The sequence below is a fragment of the Chenopodium quinoa genome, unplaced genomic scaffold, assembly GCF_001683475.1.
Source record: "Chenopodium quinoa cultivar QQ74 unplaced genomic scaffold, ASM168347v1, whole genome shotgun sequence".
In the NCBI taxonomy this organism is placed as follows: Eukaryota; Viridiplantae; Streptophyta; class Magnoliopsida; order Caryophyllales; family Amaranthaceae; genus Chenopodium; species Chenopodium quinoa.
In genome coordinates, this window is record NW_018743574.1 from 3,411,887 (window position 1) to 3,422,761 (window position 10,875).

The window sequence follows — 10,875 nt, forward strand, 5'->3', positions numbered from 1 at the left end:
AAGGGTGATAAAGAGGTATGCATGAAAGACAAGTGTATTTTGTTGAATTGTCCCCAAAACACCGGGACACATTCATTTTTTGTCAATTTAATTCAAATAAAGGTATGGAAAATATTCAAATATGAAGCACTAAGTTTCACTAGTTGAAAAAATAAAATAAAATTGTTTTTTGTTTCAACAAATATGCTATATGCATGCTTTTATTTTCTTTAAAAGGAGAAATCATGGAGTTTTTAATAAATTGATTAATAAATAACAATAAGCACACTAAAATACCGCATTCTTTTAAATTGGACGTATTAATTAAGTAGTTTAATTTACATGCACTAGCTATTTGCTTGAATTATAGAATTGAATGAATTTGCACAAGGTATGTATTACAAGCTAGTGGGAGGTTAATAGGAGGGGAAGGGTAGGTTAGAGGAAGAAGCTAAGATCTGTATTTGTCTCTAACTTGACAAATGGGAAGTATTTTTAAAATGCTGAGTACATTATAATTTAAATACAAACTTTATAATTGAATATAATCAAAGGAGTAATTGATATCAATGATGATGAACAAACAATATTTGGAACATTGAGATATTTATAATTATTATGCAACTTACCAAGTTTAAAACTAATGCTAAACTATATTTTAGGGTTACGGTGGAGAGATTTAGGGTCTGTTCTCATTGATTGAAATGAGTTGAACTGAACTTGTTATAGCTGAATTGAATTGAACAGAACATAATTGAATTGAATTGAAATGAAATGAATATTTTATAATAGAAGAAAATTAGGAGTTGAACTGAACAGAACAAAGCTTATTAGAGCTGAACTGAACTGAACTTATTAGATCTTAACTGAACTGAACTTATTAGAGTTGAGTTGAATTGAACTGAAAATAATCGTATAACAACAGACCCTTATTCATAAAGCTAGTAATTAATCCGTTATAACACTGATTAATCCGCTACACTTATACGTGTCCTCGATTTACAATCATTTAGAGACGTAGCTAGTAATTTATCCCAATAAATGACTATTCAACCAAAAACATTTTTTTTATCTCTAATCATCAATTCATCAGTAATCACATAAGAATTATGCTACAATTATACAATTAAAATTGTTGATGATAACAACATGTATACTTTTTTTTTCAAGCCTAATAACATGTATACTTTAAACTTCAAGTAGTAATTTATTCACCCTATTCACCTAAACAGCTTTAATTAACCTAAAATTGTTTATCTTATTACCATTTGATTAATTTTTTTTTTTTTTTAAAAAAAAAAAAAAGTAAAGAGGGAAGAGAAAGCAAACAAAGTCTCCGATTACCGCCAGAGCCCGGATCTTTCGGGACCTTGTTTGTTTCAGACAAAACTTCTGCCCCCCTCTCTCCCTCACTAGCTAAAAAGCCACACCTCCTACCTCACCCCTTTTTTAATCTAACCCAAACCAAACTTACCTTCACAAATTAAATTAAAGTCATTTTAACATTTCTAATCACATCCTCAAATCTTTGATCCTTTATAAAATTTACACATTCCTTTTTTTTTTTCTTCTTAATTTTAATTTAATTAACTAATTAATTATTTTTTTTTATTTCTAGCTACCCATAATACAATTTGAGTAACTAAGAGATACTTCTTAGTTTGCAATTACTATTAGTACCAGTTTATATATGTTAGAGGACCTCATCTAAAATCTTAAACTTATGGTTAAGGCCCAAGAATATATTTTTATACTCTATAAGGCCATTTGGACTTAAAATGTGGATCATCTTAACCAAAAGTTTAAGCTTATGGGTAAGGCCTAAGAATATATTTTTATAATCTATAAGGCAAGTTGGGCTTAAAATGTGGATCATCTTAATCAAAAGTTTAAGCTTATGGTTGAAGCTTAAGAATATATTTTTATAATCTATAAGGCCATTTAGGCTTAAAATGTGGACCATCTTAATCAAAAGTTTAAGCTTATAGATGACCCAATAATATGTTTTTATACTCTATCAGTCTACATTCGTAAGTACGGAGTATTGTTAATTTACATTCACAAATCACAATTATGTTCTATCAATTTACATTTTACGGTTTGTAGAATTTTAAAGTCGTACTATCAACGTTTTTGAATACTTTTAATAGTTTGACTGACATGTGTTTCAATTTCACCAATGTACAAATTAGACATTAAATGTATGCAATTATGCACAAGTATTAAATTAAAATATGTGTTTTTTTAAAATAAATATACATTGAGATTAATCCTACGACATTAACAATGATTTTTATATATTTAGAAAAAATATCTGGCCAAAATTTAATTAATTACTGTCAAAGTCAAATTATTACGATTATTTGATAATGGTAATAAGAGTGATATAGATACATAAAGTAAAAAATAGTCATACATGTCATACTGATGTTAGTTTTAAAAACTAATTACATGTTATGTAGTTCTTATTTCGATATGAATTAGTAAGTCTTAAGATTATCTATCTTTAAAAACGAAATGATAATTTGTATATTCTGTGCATTAACATATATAATAAGTTCAGATAAATTAAGTTAGAACATACAAAGTTAAATTTTAAAAAAGTTAAATTAGTTTATACTCGATATACTCTATTAAAATAAGTATTGATAAAATAAGATGAAATAAACAAACTCGGATAATAATATAAAAGTAATAAACCCCCAAAATGAAGTCAGTCACATACTGTTGTTGGTTATGCAACGTATGTGCGTGTGTATCTGTCTTTCTGGACTAACGCCGGTTGGCACCTCAAACCGCCCCTTCACCCCCTTATAACCCTCCACATCTCTCTTCCTTTCTCTCTCTTTCCTTTCTTTCTCTCTCCTCACTACACTCCATTTTCTCTCCTTAATTCCATGCATCACTCCCTTTAAACGCTGTGTTTAATTCAATTCGTTGCATGTTACATTAATTACCCCTTCTCCCCTTCATCCTTTCCCCCTGACTCATCACTTATTCACTCCCACCCCTTTCGTCATTTATTCTTCATTTCGTACCTCTTCGTTCATATCGTTTCACACACACACACACATATATTGTTAGTCTTCGGAACCCATTACTTTGACTGTAACAGTTTTGAATGCGAATGTTATAATATAAACAACCATTTCAACATTTTTATTTTTCGTGTTTTGAGTTGATCAAATCAATGGCACCAGCAGCCGCAACAAGTAATAGCAACTGGCTATCGTTTTCTCTTTCTCCTATGGAAATGCTCGCTTCTTCTCATCAAACTCATAATCCTCAGATTCCTATTAATTCCCCTTCTCCTCATCATTACTTTCTCGACCCCTTTTACACCACCGGTACGTGTTATTGTTATTATTACTACCTCCGTTTCATATTATTATTATTATTATTATTATTATTATGTCGTATTATTTTTACAATAATGTTTTATATTTTGGACAGATTGGGGGAATCAGAAAGGAGCAGGAATGGGAATGTACACCGACTATGTGGTGGACCAACAGATAGACGATAACAACAACAACAACCACCACCACAATACGGCGTCGTACAACAACACAGTACCAAAACTCGAAGATTTCTTTGGCGGTGATCATAACAACAATACGGCGTCGTACAACAGTCAAAACGAGTCAACAACTCAGGACTCATCCTCTCAGTTGACTCACCTTTACGAACCACACCACCACCACCACCACCAACAACAACAAAACTCCGTTGCTGATTATTTCAACAACCAACAACAGCAACAACATCAGCAGGATCTGAAAACGATGGGTTCTTCAGGAGGGTACCAAGGTGCATTTTCTGGGACCTCAGGTTCTGAAGTTGATGACTCAGCGGCGACTCATCTTGGGGCGGAGTTTCTAGGTCATTCTATTGAGTCCACTCACACCGACTTGGTTCCGAGTTTTGGTGGTGGTGCTGCTACTACTACTACTAACAACAATAGCAATAGCAACAATGGTGGTAATTTGTCGCTTTCTGTAGTTCCGCAAACTACAGATAAATCAATTGTTACTGTTGCTGCTGATTCTGATAATAGTATTAAGAAGATTTCTGATACTTTTGGTCAAAGGACCTCCATTTACAGAGGTGTTACTAGGTATTTCATTTTTTTTTCCCTTCAAATTATTATATTTATTTAATTTTCTTGCTTAAATTGCTAATGGTAATTTTTTTAATTATTAAAAAAAAATAGGCATAGATGGACTGGAAGATATGAAGCACATCTATGGGATAACAGCTGTAGAAGAGAAGGGCAAGCAAGAAAAGGGCGTCAAGGTAATTAATCTCACTTCATTTTATTAATCTTTTTTATTTTTTATTTTTTATTTTTTATATTCATCTTGCTTCAAGTAGTCAAGAACAAAGTAATTATTATTGGATTATATATTAATTAATTTACTAACTAGTAGCTATTGATGTCGAGTGATTAAATATATGGAGCAGTTTGTACCTATTTTTGTTATAGACCGTGTCAAGGATTTACGGAGTAATGTTATTTTGTGTTTATTTTTTCCGAAACTTGCTCGTAGTAGTGCATTACAGTAATATGTTACATTAGCAAATAATAGTGCATTAATTATCTAGATGATGGGTAATTAGGAATGAATTACATCTGTTAAGTGGTCAATTAATGTGGACTAATTCATTCCTAATTACTGGTATATAATTGTCATTATTGTAGGTAATGCTCACAGATTAAGCACAGGTTAATTATTGTAACAGTATTCAATGCTTGACCAATAATGCATACTAATTAATACGGAATACGTTATTACACTTGTATTATGAGGTGACAGGTATTGTATATTATCCAAATTTGAATTAAATTGATTATCAAGTGATTAAACATAAAGATACATGCAATAATAACAAGAGATTAGAAATTGATTGTGGAGTACAAATTCAAAATCTAAAAGAATGATTAATATAAGTACTGTAGTAGTAGAATCTAGTGAGAAGGGATCTAAAAATGAATAAAAACTAAAGGTTAAAGACTTTATTTAAATAACAGCAGAAAATTATGATTGATTTGATGTAAGTGGTAGCTTTGGTGTGTATATGAATATTATTGGTACAGTATTACTACTAGTACTACTAAACAGTCTGAGTCTGAGTCTGAGTCCTTGCTTTCATTTCACTGTTTAACTCATCAGTCAGAAATATGCCGCCATTTTGCTACTCTCTGCTTTCATCTGGGTCTTGCTTTCTTTCATTTCTGTCTTCTCTATCTCTTGTTTTTTACAACTATTTCTCTCTCCTCTCTTTATTATTATTATTTTTTTTTTATTTTCCTTTATTTTGGATATTTTGCTTTGGTGGTGTTTTGGTCAGGCCGAAAGTAAAAGTTGTAACCTAAAGTTGTATACGTGCCAGCTGCTACATTTTATGTACATGTTGCTTACTTGTTGTGTACCATTTTGCAATACAATGGCTCTTGTGTACTACTTGTACTACGTAAAAACCTGTTACTTGGTGAGTTACTAATAAAACCCGTAACTTGTATAGTTGTATTCCCTCTGTGTGAAACTTGCTATGGTTTGTGGTCGGATATTTTAGATGTGCTAACGTTATTCAGCATGGTGATGAGGGTGTGAATTCCGGACTTATGTAAAAGGGCATTTTGGTAAAATTAATGTATTGATTATCGATTGAAATGAAAAGAACGTCCAAATTTGGTTTAAGGGCTAAAATTAGTTTACAGATTACAGTAACTGAGAATCTGAGATATGTTAGTGTGATGCTGATTTCGTTGTAATCTAAAGTTTTAAAATTTTGTGACTCGATCGCGATGGGACCGAAGAGTGGTTCCACATGTAAAGAAAAGAGAAGCAAAAAAACAGTTGTGGTGGCAAAAGTGTTTTACAAGGCCAGCCTAGCCGTGGTGCTTTTTGTCATTCACTTTCTTACACCAAAGTCTGAACACAAACTGCTAAAATTTAACCCTCCTTCCCTTCCCTCCACTTCTTTGCTTTTGCTTTATTAAATTTTTTCCCTCACTTTATTATTCTCATGCACCGTTTGGATTGAGGCAGTCCAATTTGTAGGTTTGACCAAGCCACCAAATTGTCCTGCACTGAAAAAAAACACTAGCCCTCAATTTAGGCCGCACCTTTTTTGTAGTTTATACACTTTTTACTATAATTTACTTGTTAATACTTTGGTGGGGTGGTTAAATTATTTGTTGTTGATTTCATTTTTTTGCTGAACTTGGTCTGTGGTGTTTGAGACAGTATGACAAAGTTGGTAATACGTGCCGCGAATTCGCAGTTAGTTCCTGTTGCACTGCTTAATATAATAGAAACGGTGCAATTATTTTATGTATGGACATGTAAATGTTGTTATTTATCAGTATTATTATGACTTGAGTATGACTTCTGAGTTACTGTCCTTCGCTGTTTAAACTTTGCTATTGACTTGATATTGTCTGGATTGTATGTGTGGTTGCTACAAAAGTTTATTCAGATGTTAACATTCTGTTTTCCTTTTTTTGACATGGTTCGCGGAAATTTTGATGATCGGCTTTCCTTATGTTGCAGTCTATTTAGGTGAGTTATTATATCAATGTGTTATCATTGACTACTTCATTTCAGATTATTGGATGAAGTTGTGAAAATTGGCAGAGCATGTTGATAAGATAAGCAAACTTATAGAAAATTTGTGCATTATGGTCCAGGTGGGTATGATAAAGAAGAAAAGGCAGCTAGGTCATACGACTTGGCAGCTCTTAAGTACTGGGGCCCCACTGCCACCACCAACTTCCCGGTAATTTGAAATTTGAATTCGAGCTATACTAATTATACTTGACTAAAAAGCTACTCGAACTTGTCAAAAATTCTGATTACTGATGTAATTTCTCGTGTCTATGCAGATATCTAATTATTCTACAGAATTAGAAGATATGAAACATGTGACTAAGCAAGAATTCATTGCTTCACTCAGAAGGTTGGTCTCTAACCATATTTTGTTATTGATTTTGGTGTTGATTATACAATTAGCATTACTGATGTGGTTTTGTTTTTTAAAATTTTTCTAGGAAAAGTAGTGGTTTCTCTAGGGGTGCATCTATTTACCGGGGTGTCACAAGGTACATACACTAGTCATGTATTTCTTTCGTATGTAATATCATGCTTATTATGTTCTCAGCTACTTAACAAAATATACAAATGGTCTATTGATATGCAGGCATCATCAGCAAGGGAGATGGCAAGCAAGGATAGGCCGTGTTGCTGGCAACAAAGATTTGTATCTTGGAACATTCGGTATGTTACCATCCCTTTTGCGTGCCATACTGTTTTTAATCTCCCTTAACTTATTGAAGAATCTAAATCCCAAATTGTGATAATATATATTGACAGCAACTGAAGAGGAAGCAGCCGAGGCCTATGACATAGCTGCCATCAAGTTCAGGGGTGTGAATGCAGTCACCAACTTCGAGATGAATCGCTATGATGTTGAGGCTATCCTTAAAAGCAATCTTCCTATCGGTGGGGCTGCCAAGCGCTTGAAGCTTGCTACAGAGGCAGCTGATCAGAAACCAACACTCAGCCTAGACCAACAATCCCATTCAAGCAATGGGAGTAGCGGTGGTACAAGCAGCACCATTAACTTTGCTGCTATCCAATCTGTTCCTCCCATTTCATGTGCTGTGCCATATGATGCCGCAACAGCCATCTTCCACCAGAACCTGTTCCATCACCTGAATTCCAATGGTGGATCCCACCAGGCAGTTGCTTCTCCTGAGGCTTATGGTTCGGGTGTGGGGATGTCTTCAGTAGCTCCAATGATGTCGCTGATGCCACAGACGCCTGCAGAGTTTTACATATGGCCTCATCAATCATATTAACAAGGTGAATAGGTGATCTACTAATGGGGGGTTGAGAGTTTAGAAGGTTTTAGGTATTAGTTCAGCTTAAATTAGTGCTATTGATCAAAGAAAAAGCTAATTTTGAATCCCAGAGATGTCTCTCTTATTATTAACAGGTTTTTCCCTATCGTTCGTTCTCAGCTGACCCAACATTGTCTTTTGATCTTAGAATCTGACCCATTTAGCCTCCTAGTGTAGTGACTAGTGATTAACCTTTGACAAGGCTGATGTTATAGAACTCTGGGGTTTCATTTTGAAAGTTGGTAGAAATTAGAGGCATATACTGGAAATTTTGTGTATGTATAGTTAGCTTTATTTTCAATAGCTGCATCGCGAGATTGATGAAAATAGGTCTTGCAGAAATGTCGTCTAGAAAAAGAAAAAAGGAAAGGTTTTATTTTTTTTCGAGTTATTCTTATGGCACTACATATATTTTTCACCATTAATGTCTTCGCTTGCACTCCTCAAGGCTCATACAAGCTGTATATTCACCATTAGTCTTCACTTGCAAACCTCTAAGGCTTATACATGAGTAACACGACTTTATATTGCACCATTACTATCTGCTTGCACTAGGGGTGAGCATAACAGGGTACCCTGTAAAAATTCCAGGAACCAGAACCGGAACCTGTAGGTTCCGATTCAGGGTACCCTGTATTATAATATACTCACGAACTTTTTCGCGGAATTTTTAATAAAAAACTGGTTGGTCACTAATTTATAATGTTTGCAACTTGCAAATAAGACAAACTAATAGTAGTTGTCTAACAAATTTAATATATATATTTTTATAATTGTAATTTTGATATTTATTATTTAAAAATTGAGTAAAAATTAGTGTATAATTTAAAATTAAGTGATACTTTTATTAGGTACAGGGTACCCTATAGGTTCCGGTTCCAAAAAATTGAGAACCTGAACCGGAACCTATTACAACAGGTTCTCCAGCTTGCTACCCAAAACCGGAACCTCTTGTACAGGTTCTGGTTCCGGAACCTGCGGTTCCTAACAGGTTCCGATTCCGATTCAGGGTACCCTGATTTTTTGCTCACCCCTAGCTTGCACGTCTCAAAGGCTTATACATGACTATATTTATCACCATTACTGTCTGCTTGCACACATCCACGGCTCATTTATGATTATCAGACTCATAGCATTAACAGAGGACTTACTTGAAACTCTAATCAACGATCATCTTCTGTATAAACGATTATTGGATTTTTGTACTTGAATATGAATGCCCCATTTGAAAATCTAATCAATGACCGTCTTCTCTTATTTCCAACAGCAACATTGATAACACTTCACACATACTACGTACATTGATAGCACATAGATAATTTGCATGTCTGAAAGTATTTTAAGCAAATCAAGGCCTATTTCTACTTAACTGTATTAAATTTATTTTAACTTTTAACCAATCCTAAGTCAAAATGGGGATACAATTGTACAAATAACATTGCACCATTGGAAATATCACCATCGCAAATTAAATCTTTTACATGAATTCGTTGCTTTCTACTCTGTAGAATTCTCATCAAAAGCTTAAGGGATAATTTGACATCGTTTTTGGTTTTCAATTTTATGTTTTTTTTAAAAACAAAAAACCAAATATAAGAAAAAAGTGTTTTCACATTTTAGAGCTTGTTTGGCATTGTTTTTTTGTTTTGAGTTTTTAGTTTTTTTGAAAACAAAAAACCAAAAACAAGAAAAATATGTTTTCACTTTTCTGTTGCCAGTTTTCAAAATTAGCATGATTTTAATAAGTTTGACTAATTTTTTATTCATTATATGACATATATCATACACTTTTAAAATACAAAAAACCAAAAAACTGAAAACCGCAACAATGCTAAACAAACCCTTAGTTGTTAGTTTTTTAATTTATCATGATTTAATAAGTTTAACTATTTTTAATTCATTATATGACATATATCATATGATTTTGAAAAAACAAAAAACCAAAAAACAAAAATGGTTAGAAGACAAAATGATTTGAAATGTTGAATAACTAACATACAAAATACATAATTCTCAGAAAATATATCAAAATAAATTACAACAAGGCCAAAATAACGTTGATAATAACTGGATCATGTTGATGAATTCAGTCGGGCCAAACATTGACGGGCCTGAGTGGACTCGGGCTCAATCTTTAGGGCTTCGCGAAAGGCCTCACAAGCCTCATCTTTCATCCCTTTAATCTCATAACACTGGCCCAATAAACAAAACCCCTTTGGATTATCCCGAGTCAGACTCATCGCTTCAACAAGGTCCGATAAAGCCGAGTCAACTCTTCGCCGCCGATTCACCGCCAATTGTAACTCGGCTCGCTTCACCAGCGCATCTCCTTTTTCTCTCCCTAACAGCGACTTCACCGCCGGCGGTGAGATCGCGGCGTCGATTGATCGGAGCGCCGAAGTACGGCGGCCGAGAACGTCCAGCGCTAAGGCGCGAAGAATCAGCGCGGCGGCGTCGCGCGGGAGGAGAGAGATTGCGCGGTCAGCTTCTGCGATGGCGTCTTTGGCGAAGGATTCGGCTGTGGCGCGGTTGCGCGCCGATCTAGCGCGGCTGAGGAGTTGAGCGCCGTTGAGGAAGTGGTGGCTTGATTGGGAGGCGGCGCGGTTGTTCGATCGAAGCTTCGAGAAGGCTTTTTTCGGAAGTTTGTAGATGACGAAGAAGATTGCTAGGGTTAGGGCTAGAAAAGCTACCTGAATCGCTGTTTCCGATGATATGATTTGCATCTTTGGTTTTTGGAAAGAATCTATTTGGTTGCGCCTGATTTGTGGAGTGTTCAGGTATGCTATTGTTTAATTGTTCACTTTTTGTGGTGCATCGTTGTGATTTGTGATTTTTTACATGCTAGATTTCATGGCTTTCTTAAGTCTACAAGTAAATTCACAAATGAAAAAAGTTTGTCATTTAATAAATCGCAACGTATTCTTTTCAAGAAGTAATGCTAATTTAATGTCGCCTTTTATTACGGAGTAAAAGGAGAAATAAACCGATAA

General features: G+C 34.3%; 2 protein-coding genes across 2 annotated transcripts; one reads left to right on the top strand and one right to left on the bottom strand.

The window, feature by feature from the left end:
- The first annotated feature begins 2,547 nt into the window (after positions 1-2,547).
- LOC110682092 (AP2-like ethylene-responsive transcription factor AIL6) lies at positions 2,548-8,303 on the top strand. The gene is made up of 9 exons (XM_021858330.1): positions 2,548-3,326; positions 3,433-4,096; positions 4,193-4,275; positions 6,537-6,545; positions 6,674-6,762; positions 6,869-6,942; positions 7,034-7,084; positions 7,183-7,259; positions 7,356-8,303. The coding sequence occupies exons 1-9, from the start codon at positions 3,170-3,172 to the stop codon at positions 7,841-7,843; spliced, it is 1,692 nt and encodes a 563-aa protein (XP_021714022.1). The 5' UTR covers positions 2,548-3,169; the 3' UTR covers positions 7,844-8,303.
- A 1,654-nt stretch (positions 8,304-9,957) lies between these two features.
- Positions 9,958-10,608, bottom strand: LOC110681782. Its single transcript, XM_021857908.1, has one exon. The coding sequence runs from the start codon at positions 10,606-10,608 to the stop codon at positions 9,958-9,960; it is 651 nt and encodes a 216-aa protein (XP_021713600.1).
- Positions 10,609-10,875: the final 267 nt, after the last annotated feature.